Genomic DNA, 18,307 nt, shown 5'->3' on the forward strand with positions numbered 1-18,307 from the left:
GGAACATTAAGAAATTATTATAAAGGCAGGAAGAGGACAGGAGAGAGTTGGGCACAAAAGTAAAGGCAATAGAGAGTTTAAAGGAACAGTGAGTTATAAAAGGTTATCAAATATTGGAGAGGTCAAGAAAGAGAAGAAGGGGGGAATCTGGCAATATGGAAATTGATTCCTTTTTAGTGACTTTTGCAACAGTAATTTCAGGGTAATAGGGCAAATGTACTACTACAGTGGGTTAAAGAACCACTGACAGACGAATGGATAAAGAAGATGTGGTACATATATACAATGGAATATTACTCAGCCATCAAAAAGAATGAGATAATGTCATTTGCAGCAACATGGATGGACCTATAGATTATCATACTAAGCGAAGTAAATCAGAAAGAGAAATACCATATGATATCACTTATATGTGGCATCTAAAATACGGTACAAATCAACATATCTATGAAATAAAAACAGACTCAGATACAGAGAACAGACTTGTGGTTGCCAAGGAGCGGGTTGGGTGGGGGGGCTAGGGGAGGGAAGGAATGGGAGTTTGGGATTAGCAGAGGCAAACGATTACATATAGCATGTTTAAACAACAAGGTCATACTGTATAGCACAGGGAACTATTTTCAATACTCTGCGGCACACCACAGTGGAAAAGAATATGAAAAAGATATAGGGACTTCCTTGGTGGTCCAGTGGTTAAGACTCCACACTTCCACTGCAGGGGGCGCGGGTCTGGCTCCTGGTCAGGGAACCATGATCCCACATGCCAAGTGGCCAAAAAAAGAAGGAATATATAAATGTATAACTGAGTCACTTTGCGGTATAAAAGAAATTAACACTGTAAATCAACTATACTTCAATGAAATTTTTAAGAAAAAGAATGAATGGAAAGTGAGGAAAGCAGCAGGTTTATAAGTTAAGGACAGTGACAGTAACATTGCAGGTACTTCCTTAATACATGTTGAATCAATGACTTGATGTAGAAAGGCCACATACTGAGTAAGAGTTATGTCCCTGTTCAGGAGTTCAGTACTGGGAGATTATATTAGGGGATGCATGGCTAGAGTTTTAAGGGAGGAAAACTTTTCCTTGATCCTCTTAGGGTCCCTGCCTGGGCCTAAAACTCAAACTGACAAAGACATTAAAGAAGAAAAGCATACAAATTTAAGTTTTCTGTAACATGGGAGCCTCCATAAGGAAATGAAGACTCAAAGAAATGGTTAAGCCTGAACATTTTTATACTAGGTGTGATGAAGAATGGAAAGTCATAGAAAAACAATGGAACAGAAGGGTATGAGCTAAAGGTAGTAAACTGGAGAAAACTAGCAAGGTCTTTTCCTTCAGATTCTTCTCTGTTTCCCTCCATCTTCAGAGATAAGAATGCTCCTTTAAAAATCATATTTGGGGGGCTTCCCTGGTGGCGCAGTGGTTGAGAGTCCGCCTGCCGATGCAGGGGACGCGGGTTCGTGCCCCGGTCTGGGAAGATCCCACATGCCGCAGAGCGGCTGGGCCCGTGAACCATGGCCGCTGAGCCTACACGTCTGGAGCCCGTGCTCCGCAACAGGAGAGGCCACAACGGTAAGAGGCCCGCGTATTGCAAAAAAAAAAAAAAAAATCATATTTGGGAAGAATATTAACTGACATGAGGAAATGAATAAGTGGAAGTTACTACTGGGTATAGGCGTATTGGATTGAGATTTTAATTTTGTTACATTTTTCTGTTTCTGTGTTTTCCAAGTTTAACAATTAACTGATCTAATTTCTAATTAGAAAACTTGTTTTTTAGAGTGTGTTTAATATTATCGCTGGGAACATTTTATTTTCTAATTTTTGGAGCTTTGTAATCCATTGTGTCGTGTCCGGAAACTGCCATTTGGCATGGTAGAAAGGAAAACTGAGAGGATGACATTCTGCAATTCTAATCTGACTAATGGAGGCTGTTATATAAACGTTGAATAACACTGTAATACTAGCAACATTGTATACTTGTTCTTAAGGAACATTTTCTTGAAAACAAAAACACAGGATTTTTACATGATTTATTTAATAATAAACCAATTAAAGATACAAAAACGTTTAGAGGATTCCAAAATTTAAATTTTTGTTTAAATACAAATTCACTCTGTAACATGAAAACATATAACATTAGACCTCTAAACATAATGATTCTTTCAACTACAAAAATTTCTTTTTGCTATACTAGAAAATTTGCAGAAAACAATTTTTCTTGTGAAATTAAATGTACATTATTTACAGTTGAAAAAGTAATCTAAAAACTATTGCATTTCAGAAACTGGGATATATAATGTATATCTTTGTATGCAATTCCCCTCCCCCCACTCTCAATAAAAAAAAATGATCCAAAATATAAAGCAATTATGCTTTTATAGCAACTGACTACTCAGCCAGATTAGCCCAAGGCTTGGTTGCTTTCTGGGGCCTTAAAGAGCCCTGACTCTTTCAGAATAGCAGTATATCATTTAGCACTCAGCAACATAAGTTTTTTACTAGTGGACCACAGTGCACAGTGGCCTAAAGAGTTAATGAACAAAGTATTTAGGAGGAATTCAGGTTCAGAGCAAATCTTAACAGGTAACAGCAAAATGAATTTTGTAGGGTCATTAATTTTTCTGCAATATTTTAGCTATATTTACAGTAGGAGATAAGCTTAAAACATAGGGCTTAGAATCATAAAATTTAGAACTAGATAGGAAATTGGAGATCATCTAATCTAATCCAATACATCCCTCCTCTTATGATGCCCAGAAAGATCAAGTGGCTTGCCCAAGGTTATACAACTAGTTAGTAGGAGAGCCACTCTTAGGCTGATACTTTTATATTATCCTGCTTCTGAAACAGGTTCAGCCATATCATGGGCACATTTCGATTTTTAATGTTATAATTTACATAGTAATAGTTCAATATACAGTGCAACAAACTAAAGTCGATCTAAGTGAAATCATAATTTTAACAAGGCATAAAATAGGTGTCTTGCATTTGAAAGAGTCAAGACTTAACCTATACAAGTGGAATGAAAATAGCTCCTATATAAATTTCCTGATGTCATATTTAAGTACTGTATTTACAGAAGACTCAGAAAAGCGAATACAATGTAAAATTTAAAAAGAAACTTTAAAAATGCTTATGATATAGCCACTGGAAAAAATCTCAAAAGAATGTCTTCATAGTATAAAATGCCTGTTCCTTCACAATTGAATTCTGAAACATTTGAAGAACAAAAGGAAACACCTGGGTTTTCCTCCCCTCATCTAACAAAGTCAAAATTAACTCTAAGTTATTATTTTTAACAAGTTACTATAAAATTAGGAACATTTGGAGAATTTACCTTAGAATCAATCAATAGTTTGCATACAACTGAAAATGTTCAATTAAAAAACCACCATCTGTAATTCCTTTGGTATATTACTTAGAAAGAGTTGGGTTCCAGCAGTTCGTTTTTTATAGCTACCTGAGAGGTAAATCCATTGGATACCACCATCACATAAGGCTGTGACTGCTGCTCAGTTTCCCCAGTGCCTTCTTTCAAATTATCTTCAACCTCCTTTTTCTCTACTTCCTGTATATGAGTTTTTGTTTCTTGAGCTTTGATAACTGAAGTGATTACAGTGCCAGGTGGGTGAGTAACCAGTTGTGAACTGCGAGGAGAAAAGGTCACCACAGGTGTGGTAGCACTGAAGGACGGAGATGAAGCCACGCTGACGGTTCCATTGCAAATGGACTGAACATTGCTAGTAAGAACCTGCTGTACGTGGGCAGGACTCAGGACAATGGAAGGAGGAGAGCCCGGCTTCTGCGACTGGAGCACAACATTTTCTTTCAGTACTGTCACGGGCTGTGATGATGGAATGGCTTGTAAGATAAATTTCTGAGATCCAGCACCTGATGATGGATCTGTGCTGGCTATAACTGTTGTGATTGGCACTGTCTGAAGTGTTACTGTGTGCAAATGCTGATTCCCAGGAGATACGACCACAGGAACTTGGGCTGGAGCCTGTATAGTCCTATTGAGATTATGAAATAAAAGTGAGGAAATTAGCATATTCTACATTGTTTAAAACTTAACATTTGACAACTCACTTTGACAAAACATGAGTTATTCATTTCAAATGCTCCTTCCCATATTTTCAACACAACATAAACATTGCGCCAGACCCTGCATTAAACACTCTATGTTTAATGCCCAACACAAAAATGCCCAACACAAATCTCTCAGTCCATTAACTATGATACCATCTGGTGGGAAAAAAAAAAAAGTCTATACTAAGTGCTATATTAACACAAATGGGGAAGCAATTTTGTTGGGGGAGGAGGGTATCAAAATGTTTCCCAAGGAAGTTATGTATAAGCTGCCTGAAAGAAAATTAGGGACTTTTAAATAAACATATTGGACTCACTATCATTTTAATATTTGAGGGGTAATGTCATCAATATACCCAACCAAATTACCAAACTTCACATGATTATAATTGTTTTCAACCTGTTTTTCTATATATAGAGAAAACGCTCAATTAACTAAAATAAAAAACAATCTTAAATGTATGAGACAGAATTATTAGAAAAATTTTAATAGTTCATGGTTCATATTACATAAAACAAGTCATGAATATAATTAACTCATGAGGGTTCTTTAGGCTGGCAGATAGAACAAAAAATAAGGCCAACCCTTGGCAAAAATAGAGGCGTGTTTTAGCAGTTTTCTCAGCTCAAGTAATTTTCACAAATTTTAGTCATAAAGATACAATTTTAACATAAAATCTTTTAACGTGGGCTTCCCTGGTGGCGCAGTGGTTGAGAGTCCGCCTGCCGATGCAGGGGACGCAGGTTCGTGCCCCGGTCCGGGAAGATCCCACATGCCGCGGGGCGGCTGGGCCCGTGAGCCATGGCCGCTGGGCCTGCGCGTCCGGAGCCTGTGCTCCGCAATGGGAGAGGCCGCAACAGTGAGAGGCCCGCGTACCGCAAAAAAAATTTTAAAAATAAAAAAAATCCTTTAACGTAAAATCCAGTTTATGTAAGGTTTTAATTCCATTTATTGAAGAAAAGTGGTACATAAATGATATTATAAGTCAATCTAATTTTAAAAGTTCACAGCTGTGAAGTTTACAGTTATGGCCATTGTTAATATAAAACAAATGCTGTTGAAAAAACTCAGCATCTGGATCTCAACTGTGTTTCCTCTGAATTCTATAAAGCTATTTTACAAAAGAGAGATGATTGCTACTCCAAATGGCTAGGAGCTGGATTAGTCCCCGTAAACCAAATGTTAATTATTGCCAGGAGACTATCACAGGTAAATTTTAGCAAGTTACAATTATGTGGCCTGTCACATGTGAGAAATGAAATTCTGGAGGAGAAGACAAATGGGCTAGATGGAAAGATGACTCAGCACAACTCAGAAGAAGTTCAAAGGAAGCAGAAAGACGCACGATAACTGCAGCCCACCCATACATGTAGGATACTGATTCCCAAGTTCAGTTTGCCACCATAGTCACCACTGTGAGGAGTAGTCTACAGCAGGAGATCGGCAGCTCTCTTGAAGGACACTGCTAGAAGAGAATATGAGTCAGGTAATGAAGATTTAATAGGCTGGCAGGGTATGGCCAGATGTACTAATACTATTGGGCAGGAAGGGATGAGTAGGAAGGATACAGAATAACTTCGGGAACTAGGGCACTTTTCCAAAATACACTGTGCCTCCCTTCTTCCCTGCCCACCTGAATCAGGATATCTTGGGTGGAATCTAAGCCTGCAAATGGTAGCTGACAGATACCATTTTTTAAATAAAAAAGACCCAAGGGCTTCCCATGCCAAGAGTTCATGTACATGTATGTATAGATAAAATAGAACTTGGCATATAGGAAGCACACAGATTGTATCTATAAGTATGTATAGCCTTGCCACCCTATAAGTATTATCCCAATTTTCCATATGAAAAAATTAATGCACAAAGTAGTTGAACAGCTTGCATAAGGTGAGCAGTTAAATAAGAAAAGGGGTCATTCAACTGCAGAGCCTATGTGCTTAACCATTACAACATACTGTCACTTCTTAAGTCCTGAATAACTTCAGCCAAAGATGAATACCTTCTATTAGATCTTTAAACTGTGGGGAGTTAACAACCTTTAATACATACCCCTCCCCCTTCCCCTTTCCTTCTCTCAGATGTGGCATGAGCAATAATGTACTTGGAAAATTTCCCTATTGCTCATCAGGGCTATCACTAGACTTTCAATGCTTTTATTCAAGTCAGAAAAAGATGTCCCTTTCCTGAACACCTGACTGCCATCTGCCAGAAAATATATATACTGAGACATATATATATATATATATATATATATATATATCTGCAATGTAAATATATTAGCTTATTTGAACAAATTCTAAAACAATAAATTTTCACTAATAAAAAATTCAGAGATTAAAGGATTAAATACTACACAGCCTTTTCCTAAACACAGGAATTTTAAATTATTTTTTTTCTTAGTTAATGATTAAACTGTCAGTTGTGTCTCATTATATTATATAACAAAGGTTATATTACAGTTAACTACTTTTAAAAAACTTAAGCTGCTTGTAACCAACTGGTACAATATTGGTAATTTAAAATTCCTCAAACTTTCTGAAGCTAAGAAACATATACAATATAATATTTGGCTTTTGTTGAATATCAGATGTCAGAAAGTGTCATTTAATTGTTACAACCACCTGTAAGCTTAAATAATATCATCTTCATTTTATAGAGGAGGAAACAGACTCAGAATAGTTAGTTAATGTGATCCAGCGTCACATCTAATAATTGAGAAGGCTGGAGGGCGAGAAGGTTATGCCCACATTCTTCCTACTCCATTACACTGCTTTAAAATGTATAATGTATACATTATACATTTTTAGAGGCTAATTATTTAAAAGACCCTAAGACAAACTATTAGTACTTGGATAAACATTATAGAGAAATAAGTTATACTGGGTTGGTATATGGACTTGCAGATTTACCAAGGAACAATTTTAGGAAAATATTTTACCAGAGGTTTATTTTTGTGAAGCCAAAGTTAAAATTTGTAAAACTGAGCATATATACCCTAAATCAATTAAGGAAATTTAATCAATTTCAATATAGATACAGCTGGCCTTCCATATCCACGGTCTCCACATCCACAGATTCCACCAACCTCTCTGGTGGAAAATATCCACGCCCCCCCAAAAAAAGTTTCCAGAAAGTTCCAAACCACAAAACTTGAATTTGCCACATGCTGGCAACTATTTACATAGCACTTACACTGTTTTAGGTATTATAAGTAATCTACAGATGATTTAAAGTATATGGGAGGGTGTATGGAGCTTATATGCATATACTATGCCATTTTACATAAGGGGCTTGAGCATCCTCAGGTTTTGGACTCCACAGGGGGTTCTGGAACCAATCCCCTGAGGATACTGAGGGATAACTCTATGTGCAATTATGTGAGATACAAAGAAAAGAGCAAAGGAAAAACTTGAGAAAAAATATATTGCTACTTCATTGTAGGTAAGTGATAATTCATGTGATTATGTGAATTAACTGAATTAACAGTATGGCAACTCATTAAGTTCACTGCTTTAGACTAAACTGCTTGCATTAAAACACTACCTTCACCACTTACTAAAGGTGACCAGGCTCCGTGGCCTCTCCTTGACTCTGTTTCCTCAACTGTAAAACAGGAATATTACCTACACCTCACTGAGCAATAAGAATTTTCTATACATTAATATATGTAAAGTGTATGAATATAGAGAGTTCTTTGAAAGTATCATCTCTTGCTGTATATTAATTTAATAATCTAAATTTAAGTCATAATCATTTGACCTTCCCTCAACTATAGAAAAAAATATTTCAAAGGTCTTTGATTTTATTAAAAAGTAGTCAAGAAAGATATAGCCAAATTTCTGTTACTTTTCTTAGGAGTGATAATATGATTATTTAGGATGTCTCTATTCTTAAAGAGTGTACACTGAAGTATTTAGGGGTGAAATGTCATGGTGATGTCAACTGACTTGACAAATAGCCAAACAGGAAAAAAAGGGTATAAATAAATATAGAGAGGAAACAAATAAGGCAAAATACTATCAACTGTGAATCCAAGTGGATGGTGTAGTTGTTCGGTGTACTATTTCAGCCTTCCCATATTTTGAAATTTCTCATAGTTAAAAGTTGGGATAATTACAGTGAAAATAAGTAGGATTTGGGGGGGGGAATAAAATATAACCAAATGAGAAAATAATTTTTTTTAAAGTCAAATGAATGATTAAGAATGTATGTGGGGCTTCCACAGTGGCATAGTGGTTAGGAATCCTCCTGTCAATGCAGGGGACACGGGTTTCGAGCCCTGGTCCGGGAGGATCCCACATGCTGTGGAGCAACTGGGCCTGTGCGCCACAGCTGCTGAGCCTGCATTCACTCTAGAGCCTGTGAGCCACAACTACTGAGGCCCGCGCACCTGGAGGCCATGCTCTGCAATGGGGGGTGCCGCTGCGACGAGAGGCCCACGCACCACAAGGAAGAGTAGCCCCCGCTTGCTGAAACTGGAGAAGGCCCATGTGCAACAGCGAAGACCCAACGCAGCAAAAAATAAATAAATAAAATAAATTTATATTAAAAAAAAGAATGTATGTGGATACATACATACATTCATATAAATACATAATAATTTCCACGAGAAGAAATTGTGTTTTGGGAATTCCCCGCCGGTCCAGTGATTAGTTCTCAGCGCTTTCACTGCCATGGGCCCGGGTTCAATCCCTGGTCAGGGAACTAAGATCCCTCCCACAAGCCGCACAGCATGGTCAAAAAAAGAAAAGAAAAGAAAAAAACTGTCTTTAAGTTTGAAAAGTTAAATTTTATATTTCTTCATTTTATAAGTAGTCCACGTAGAGAACTCATTATTCTAAAAGGAGATAAAGAATGATCATATACACTACTTCAAAATAAATTCTATAAATATGAGGGGGTGTTATATGTCAGACTATGTTAGGTGTTAGGAAAAGAACAATGACTAGAATCTAGCTCCTACAGATTTAAATGTATAGCAGGAGACAGGCATTAAAGTCACCTGAAACACCTGGTTTATGTACCAGAATGTGGTACAGGCAAGAAGTAAGCTTTAGCTGGAGAGCAAGGAAGGAATTATGAGTAGAGTGAGAGCTGGCAGTGGAGGCTACAGAAATTGAACTGTACTCTGTGTGCAAAACAGATCTAACAAAAGCTGCAAGAAGGCACTATCACGAATGCTGACTCTTGAGCCATTAAACAAAGAATGGCTCTGGTCAGAAACATCACATAATGATATGCATCGGTAACATGTAGGTTGCCAGAGAAAAAAATAGGAGAAACAGGAAGCAGGCAGAGAGTCCACAGAACTCTGAGACTGTGGAAATGAAGATTCTGAAAGGTACACCAAAGACGGTTTGAAAATCAGAGGTAGGGAGTGTAATTACAATGTTTTAATATCTGGCAGTGAGTCTTACTCAGAAATTGACATTCAGAGTAATAAACTATCCAATATAATACACAATTTACTGTCTTTCAGAGCTAAAGGTATGTGTTTTTGTTGCTCTTGTTGTTTTTCTTCTGGTTTGTTTTTATTCTCTAGGTCTAAAAAGGAAACTTTGATTAGAGATGCTAAAAAACAACTGAATCAGTCCAAGAAGGGAGTCCCAGTGATCAGCTGTGGCCATTGTATGTTTCATATCAACACAAATACATACAATGATAAGATGACAAAGAGCATAGAAATCAACGCGAGGAACCACATAATTTCCATTAGATATTCAGTCATCATAAGTAACCAACAGAACTTAGAGGAAAATAAAACATTAAAGGGAAAATACAGAGTTAAGTAAGTACTTCTTTAATTAAGATGGAAAAAATGTGATCTTTATACTCCTTACAAGTCAACGATTTAAGAGAATTCAATTCTCTTAAATCAAACTTGTCAAAACTTTAAATGGAACATACAAGGAAGACTGAATCGTCTATAAGTCTGTTTTGATTCTAGGTAATGTATACTTCAAGATCAATTGAACAAAAACCCGGCATTTATATTCTAGAATATACAACTGTAAGATTGAAGTCAGCTAATGAAAATAATCAAAGAATCATTTTTACTGGATTTGGAGGGGCTCCTATATTTTATTATAATTCATGTTCTGGAAATTCATGGCAGTAGAAATGGAAAAACAGAACCTGAAAATGTCCATCTAATTTTCTGCCTTCCTCCCTTTTCCCCGTTCTAAATCAGTCAAGACCAGTCCCAAGTGTCTGCAATAGAGCAGTCTAATTTGTTGTTTCATGTCTTTTCTGGGGTTATGAGGCAGATTTGATTAAACCACAAAACTATTCTTCCAACTCTGCCACTCTAAAAGCCCGAAAAAGAGGACCTTCGATTCTTGGCCTCCAACTGTTTGAACTTTAGAACTATTCTGGATACTATCTGAGAAGATAGTATCTTCCCAAAGACTAATGTGGATTTCTTAGAACTCAATGCATTCCAAAGAGTCATGATATGTAAATTTATGTTAAATTTTTACAGCTTCTAACTTTGTTTGAAAAAAGATCTGAAACTATTCTCTGGATTTTCTTATATGTGGATCCCTTCTTATATGGATCAATTCAGTTACACAAAGCTATAGAGAACTGATTCAAATTGATTGAATAACATCAAGTAATGTCACAGTTTAAAAGTAAGGTATAGGGTCTTCCCTGGTGATGCAGTGGTTAAGAATCCGCCTGCCAATGCAGGGGACGTGGGTTCGAACCCTGGTCCGGGAAGATCCCACATGCCGCAGAGCAACTAAGCCCATGCGCCACAACTACTGAGGCCACACACCCAGAGCCCATGCTTGGCAACAAGAGAAGCCACCGCAGTGAGAAGCCCGTGCACCACAACGAAGAGTAGCCCCCGCTCACCGCAACTAGAGAAAGCCCACACGCAGCAACGGAGGCCCAACGCGGCCAAAGAGAAATAAAGTAAATAAATTTGTAAAAAAAAAAAAAAGAGTGCTTTTAAAAAAAATAAATAAATAAATAAAAATAAGGAATCATTGATACAATCACAGGACTGATGCAACGCTGCTGAAACAATCTGTTGACCAAGAATTCTAGCTTGACATGTATATAAGTTTTATTTTCACTTCTGAATCCTGACACGTTTAAAGACGACTCTGGTCAGAAACATCGCACAATGATCTGCACCAGTAAGTTTAATTTTCTCACCTAATACTCTGAACGGAAGAATTTAATGTTTCGTCCTGCATGCTACTGGTTGCTTCTCCTTCTGGAACAGCTTGTACTGGCTGTACTACATGAATAGTCCGGAAGAGCTGGGTAGGATATGGAGTCTGTGTGGACTGCATTGTCCTAAGAACCTCTGATGGCTGTGCAGGTTCCACAGGATCTTTGGGTTTTGCAGCTTTAGAATTCCCTGGTTTTAGAACTGTAGTGGCTCCTGCTTTTATCCCTGGACCTGAAGATACTCTCGATCGACTTGCCTGGTTCCTACTCGAAGTGGTTGTTGAAGACAGTGATGGATCTGAAGACTCTATGCTGGAACTTGGATCCTCATCATCTATATAAATAAGGTCTTTCGGCATATCCTTAAACTGATACACCAAGCGCTGACCTTCTACTTTTGCCAGAATACCCCTTTGGTAATAGTACCTATTCAAAGCAGACAATTTCATCAATATTGTATTCAGTTATACGTAAACTAAAATAATCTTCAACACAATAAAAATTTCCTAATCATAAACAGAAGTTTAAAGCTAGAAACAAACAGGTGAGAAAAGACTTTCTAAATGAAGGGTAGCTATTTTATTTCTCTTCCATAGCTTACTATAATTATAATGTCCCTAACCTGTTTAAATCTGCTTCAGTAACTCTGAAACAATTTTCTGTACAAAACTTAATGATGTACAAATAGAAGTGATTCAAATTCTGTCATTTATTTTAATTAAATCAAGAACTTAAAAAGTGTGAGTTAAAAAATAAAATGCCAACTGTAACTAAATAGTTCTGGTTTTAAAAGTTTACCGAGTTCTCAGATCACTGATATTTCTAATAAATCTTTCTCAAATATACCCAGATCCTGAAGACTAAATGACATGATCACAAGAAAAACAAACTAAAAGTGGGTTTAAGTGATACTTTTGTTCAACATTTTCACAATGGCTAATATTATACTCGAAGCATTAATTTATTCCAACACAATATATTACACATCATACCTGAGATTCATGTTTAAAAATGCACCCTCTTACTCAGTACCTGCATTACCACTAGTTGTTACTTTGTGCTGAACTTAAGTTTAATGACTCAAAACGTGAGCCTTGTGGTCAATTTACAATTTCTGATGACAGCTTAACATTTTCTGATCCCTTCATAAATAAAATATCTCGTTTGCATGAAGATTTAGGGGGAGGAAGGAGAACGTTTTCCCAGACTGAAATGAGATTTCAACTTAAATACTCATTTCTATAAGCAGTGAGGTTTCAGCCCTTCAACAATAAAATTCACCATTTCTTTAACCAACGCACTTTTTAGAAGTCACCTACTTTTCAGTATTTAGGAACCGCTACTGGTCACACAGTGAACTACAGAAGCCTCACGTACCTGAGGGCTCTTCCCATGGTCTCATAATTCATGTCAGGCTTGTTTTTGTGCTTCCCCCACAACCGGGACACTGCTTTAGAATCTACCAATTTAAAAATGCCTTTTTCTCGCTGGGTCCACTTGATATATTTAGGACAAGTAGCTTTGTCCTGGAGCAGTGCCAGTAAAAACTCCCAAAGATAAATTGTGTTTCCTGAAACAAAAGCAATTTCTTTTTAACTGCCCAAAATTTCATTTGAAAGAACACAATAAAACACAACTAAAGGTCTTCTTAAGTTCCATCTATAATTATACAAACATACTACACAGTTCAGTTAGTACTGGTGATATAATGGTCATAATTTTTAGGGTCTAACATAGATCTTTTTATTAGTCCCGTATAAGATGTCTGAACAGAGCAATCCTGCCAATTAGATGTGTAATGACTCAGGGAGAAAGCACTTTGAGACAAATTTTTTTTTCAGCCTCTTTAAGAACCATTATTACGCCTAAGAAACTGAGAAAGAGTTGTACAAAACCTTTCAATAGTTGTTCTTTTTATATAAAGAGCCAGAAGATTAGCCTTAATAATTTTCTTCAAATTTAGGCAGCAGTTATGAAAATACTAAAACTCCAAGACAATATAATAAAGTGTCTATGAACTGAAAACCTAACGTGGCTGAATTCTTCCAAGAGGCTCTTTATTAAATGAAAGGATGGGCTTCCCCCATGGTGCAGTGGTTGAGAGTCCGCCTGCCGATGCAGGGGACGCGGGTTCGTGCCCCCGTCCGGGAAGATCCCACATGCCGCGGAGCGGCTGGGCCCGTGAGCCATGGCCGCTGAGCCTGCGCGTCTGGAGCCTGTGCTCCGCAACGGGAAAGAGGCCACAACAGTGAGAGGCCCGCGTACCGCCAAAAAAAAAATGAAAGGATGGATTATTTTGACAGGTAAGTGAAAATCTCCTAGATGGATTTCTTGGACTACATTATTACCAGTCTTTCTACAGAAGGTGGTAACCGTACCTTATAAGCATGTGGCAGCAATAAGATCCATTTCAATAAAAGCTGGGGGTTTCTACTTAAAATATGCAGACATTTTAAAGCAATCTGAATGTTACTTGACCCATAAGTATTATAGGGAAGTTACAGTAGTAGTACTTACCCTTCCCATCTTTGTTTTTCTTCCTCACAGATATGTTTGGTGTAGTGGCTGGGGAATCTGGTCGTGGTGGTTTAGTTTTTCTCCCTGAAATCACAATGGCTCTACATAAATATTTGCCCTCAAAAGAGAGAGGGAATGGACAATTTAGCTGTTTATAAATGCTGTTTTGTCATGTATCCTAAATTTCAAGTGCCAAATATTTTATACATGGAACACATATATTGGTCTCCTAAGTGCTATTTATTAAAAGGAAAATAACTTCAGTAAAAATTTGACATTAACTTAGGTTAGATCACAAACACTTCTATGTAGAAAACGATACTTTGGCTCATTTGTAAAAATGAGGTTAAGTTTAAACTTTACATTTTGTCTTTGAGGTGACAATACTGACAGTGCTTTCTTAAAATCTGGGGGAATATTCTTGATGCTGATAAAACTTGGGCTCAAAAAATAAGCCACACAGTTTGTCTGCCTCTTGGTTAGTTCTCAAATACTGGAAACTACCCAAAACTTCTAGAGATATAAAAAGTAAGTGAGGCTAAATTTTTGTGAACCACATAGTCCATTTTTATTTTCTTGTGTATTTTTAAACATCTCATCCTTCTATATTTCTTTCAATTTACAGCAAACAAATTTACTTTATGATTATCCATCATCCAGTCCTAAACAAGTCCAATGCAACAGGGTTAAACTATATTTTGTGCAGCCTTAGTCTGGGTCAACCAACTATTCTAAAACTGTGTTTGTGATCTGTTTTTGCCACTTATCTAGAACCACAACTCGGCAGCAACGTTGCCTATGATTTAGGTTAAGCTGATGATGCTGTCTGAACAGACTACCACCCTGTATATGAGAGACAATGAAGATTAAGCATAAATAGATACTTTAGTTAGTACCATTTACCCCTACATTCTTGAAGCTGACTCTCTGATCTTAGATCATAAGGGTGAATGCTGGGGTAATATAATATAGGCAGTAATTTAGAAAAGCAGAATCCTAGAGCTAAAGTCACAAGGTTAGTGACAACACATCCCAAGACAAACTGAATAGGAAAACATTTCTTTTTTTTTTTTTTTGCCCATGCCGCGTGGCTTACGGGATTGTAGTTCCCCAACCAGGGGTTGAACCCAGGCCCTGGGCAGTGAAAGCATGCAGTCCTAACCACTGGACTGCTGGGGAATTCCCAGGAAAACATTTCTGAAGTTAAGGTAAGAGTCAAGGAAAAGAGGGTCAAAAAAGTCACTCTTAAGGCCAGGTTCCTCTTGAAACTACCAGATGTACAAACGTAGACCGTAGGAGCCTGGTGTCTCAACTTCCATCACTGCAGACATCTGCAGAGAACCTCTGCATGACACAGAGACTTCTAGCTAACTGTGTTCATGACAGTAAGGACTGAGAGAAGCCAGACTTCAGTTAGCTCCTATCCTTCCTCCCATCTTACTTTATGCTATTTATTGACTTGCTCTGATCGATATTTTCTTTATCCCCCAGTTTTCCTCCACTCGTTTTAGTCATGGCAGATACTGTCAGTAGCCTACCCAATATCCATCCTCTCCATCATCTTCCTTACTGTTCACGGTGGCAATGTACACAGCTCCACATGAATTACAGATTAGTTGGGTATAGAAATTCTGGTAACAGTTATTTCTTCTCAGTGCTTTGAACATATCCAGCCCTTCCAGCCTTTACTGGGAGCTTGTAAGCTGCCAATCCAATAATCAATCCTCTTCAGGTAATGCAGATCCTCCCTGGTTGGTTTGCTTCTTCTTTTTTTTTTTTTTCTTTTCTTTTTTTGACGGGGGGTGGAGGGGAGTCTTTGATGTTCCACATTTTTACCATAATATATTTAGGCTTGGATCTATTTTAGTTATGCTACTCAGGATTCACCATGCTGGGATTAACATCATTCTTGAAAATTCCTCAGTCATTATCTTTGAATACTGCCTCTTCCTCACTCTACACATTCTCTCCTCCTAGAGCTTTGATTAAACATGTAGACCTTTTCACTCAATCCTCACATCTCTAACTCTTTCATATTTTTTATTCTACATCAGATCTGTATTGGAGCTCACTAATTCTCTTAAGCAGTGACTCATTTGCTGTTTAACCCATATATTATGTGTTCTATTTGGTTCCTTATCATATCAGCCTTTCACCATTAAATAGGATGTTAGTCTTTCACTTTCTAAAAACAGCTTTATTGAGGTATAACTGATATACAATAAACTGCTTATGTTTAAATTTACAATTTGATAAGTTTTGACATATGTATACACCTGTGAAACCATCACTACACTCAAAGATAATAAACATATTCTTCGCCCCCAAAAATGCTTTGTGTCCTTTTGTAATCCTCACATCTCACCTTTCCCCACCCTGCCCAATCCACTCATATATTTTCTGTCATTATAGATTAATTTACAGTTTGTACAATTTTATATAAACAGAACCATACTCTTCTTGTTTTTGGCAGAGGGGGAGGGAGTCTGCCTTCTTTCCCTCAGCATAATTATGTTGAAATTCATCCATTTTTGTTTTATGTATCAATGGTACATTTCATTTCATTGCTGAGTGGTCTTTCATTGTATGGATATACCACAAATTTGTTTATCCAATCAGCAGGTGATGGACGTTTGGGTCGTTTCCAGTTTGGGGCTACTGCAAATACAGCTGCTAAGAACCTTCATTCATGCATAAGTTTTTCTGTTAAATGTATGGCTTCATTTCTTTTGGGTAAATACTGAGTAGTAGAATGGCTGGGTCACATGTCAAGTATACATTAAGTTCTTTAAGGAATTTTCAAACTGTTTTCCAAAAATATTTCCTCCATGCAGGAAGGTGGGGTAATCATAGGGCTCACCTCATTGGTTTCCTGTTTCCCAGGGATCACTCACTTTTGTTGACAGATGTCCACCACTTTCTTTAGTACCATTGCTTCATATATTTTATCTGTGGTTTTAGCTGTTTCAAACAGGAGGGTAAATCCAGGTTCTGTTTTTGTTGGGTTTTTTTTTCCAGCTTTATTGATATATAATTGACATATTGTGTAAGTTTAAAGGGTACAACATGATGATTTGATATACTTATATATTGCAAAATGATTACCACAGTAGGGTTAGTTAACATACCCATCACTTCACATAATAATCACTTCCTTTCTGAGAACACTTAAGATCTATTCTCTTAGAAATTTCCATAGTCACCATGCTTGTACATTAGTCCCCAGAACTTACTCATCATATAAATGGAAGTTTGTACCCCTTGACTGACATCTCCCTCTTTCTCACAGCTGAATTATATTCCATTCTGTGTATTTATATATCACATCTTCTTTATCCATTCATCTGTGGATGAAGACTTAGTTGTTTCCAAATCTTGGCTACTGTGAATAATGCCGCAGAGAATATGGGAGTGCAAGTATCTCTTTAACATCCTGTTTTCACTTCCTTTGGATATATACCTAAGAAGTGGGATTGCTGAATCATACGGTATTTCTAGTTTTAACTCTTTGCGGAACCTCCATACTGTTTTCTACAGTGGCTGTACCAATTTAAATTTCCACCAACAGAGCAGAAAGATTCCCTTTTCTCCGTATCTTTACCAACACTCTATCTCTTGTCTTTTCTATCACTTTTTCTAGCCATTCTATAGGTGTGAGGTGGTATCTTACTGTGGTTTTGATTACACTGCCCTGATGATTAGTGATACTGAGCATCTTTTCATGTACCTGCTAGCTGTTTGTATGTCTCCTTTAGAAAAACGTCTATTCAGGTCCTCTGCACATTCTTTAATTGGATTTTTTTTCGCTATTGAGTTATACGAATTGTTTATATATTTTGGATATTAACCCCTCATCCGATATATGATTTACAAATATTTTCTCCCGTTCTGTAAGTTGCATTTTCATGTTGTTGATTGTTTCTTTTGCTGTGCAGAGTCTTTTCATTTATTGTAGTCCCACTTATTAATTTTTGCTTCTGTTGCTTGTGCTTTTGGTGACATATCCAAAAAATTGTTGCCAAGTCAGGTTCTGTTACTCCATCTGGACTAGAAGAGGAAGCTTCACCTGGTATTTTTTAATAGTCTCATTCTTTGACAATGCTTTTTATTCCCTTGCATTAATAATTACAATCATATTCGTTGAAAGTTTCTATTTGATAATCCTATTATCTGAGGTTCTTAGCAAACTAACCTTAGGGTTTTCTATGTCTGCTGCTTCTCATTCAGGAAGTATCTTTCTTATGCATTCTGTGATACTGAAATGTGAGTTCACCTTCAATAGGGTTTTATTTGAAGAAATACTGTGCAGCCTGGATTAAACGTATGAGGTGCCAAAGCAATTTTACAAGAGCTTCGCCTGGTGCCCAAAGTTACTGCCAGCCTGGGGCCATTGTTATGTTAATTACTTGACTGGAAATTCCTAAAGTCAGTAACAGTTTAAAATCTAATCATAAACCTAAGTTAAGACAAACCTAGGATTATGAATTCTCAAAGGAAAAATTTTTTCCA

At 37.1% G+C, this 18,307-nt stretch overlaps 1 protein-coding gene across 7 annotated transcripts in view; it reads right to left on the reverse strand.

The window, feature by feature from the left end:
* Window positions 1-1,908: 1,908 nt before the first annotated feature.
* The window catches only part of ELF1 (E74 like ETS transcription factor 1), a 104,794-nt gene continuing 88,395 nt past the window's right edge, over window positions 1,909-18,307 (reverse strand). For 5 of the 7 annotated variants that reach the window (XM_029210334.1, XM_029210333.1, XM_029210335.1 and 2 more), the window contains exons 6-9: window positions 13,799-13,882; window positions 12,659-12,851; window positions 11,264-11,707; window positions 2,021-4,019 (exon numbers count right to left, since the gene is read on the reverse strand). In XM_029210334.1, coding sequence (XP_029066167.1) covers window positions 3,425-4,019; window positions 11,264-11,707; window positions 12,659-12,851; window positions 13,799-13,882 — 1,316 coding nt within the window. In that variant the 3' untranslated portion in view covers window positions 2,021-3,424. Of the gene's footprint in view, window positions 4,020-11,263; window positions 11,708-12,658; window positions 12,852-13,798; window positions 13,883-18,307 lie in introns of all 7 variants that reach the window. The other 2 variants (XM_029210338.1, XM_029210337.1) reach the window with 2 other exon arrangements.

Source organism: Monodon monoceros, unplaced genomic scaffold (genome assembly GCF_005190385.1).
Source record: "Monodon monoceros isolate NGI ecotype Baffin Bay Population unplaced genomic scaffold, NGI_Narwhal_1 Super_Scaffold_8, whole genome shotgun sequence".
In the NCBI taxonomy this organism is placed as follows: Eukaryota; Metazoa; Chordata; class Mammalia; order Artiodactyla; family Monodontidae; genus Monodon; species Monodon monoceros.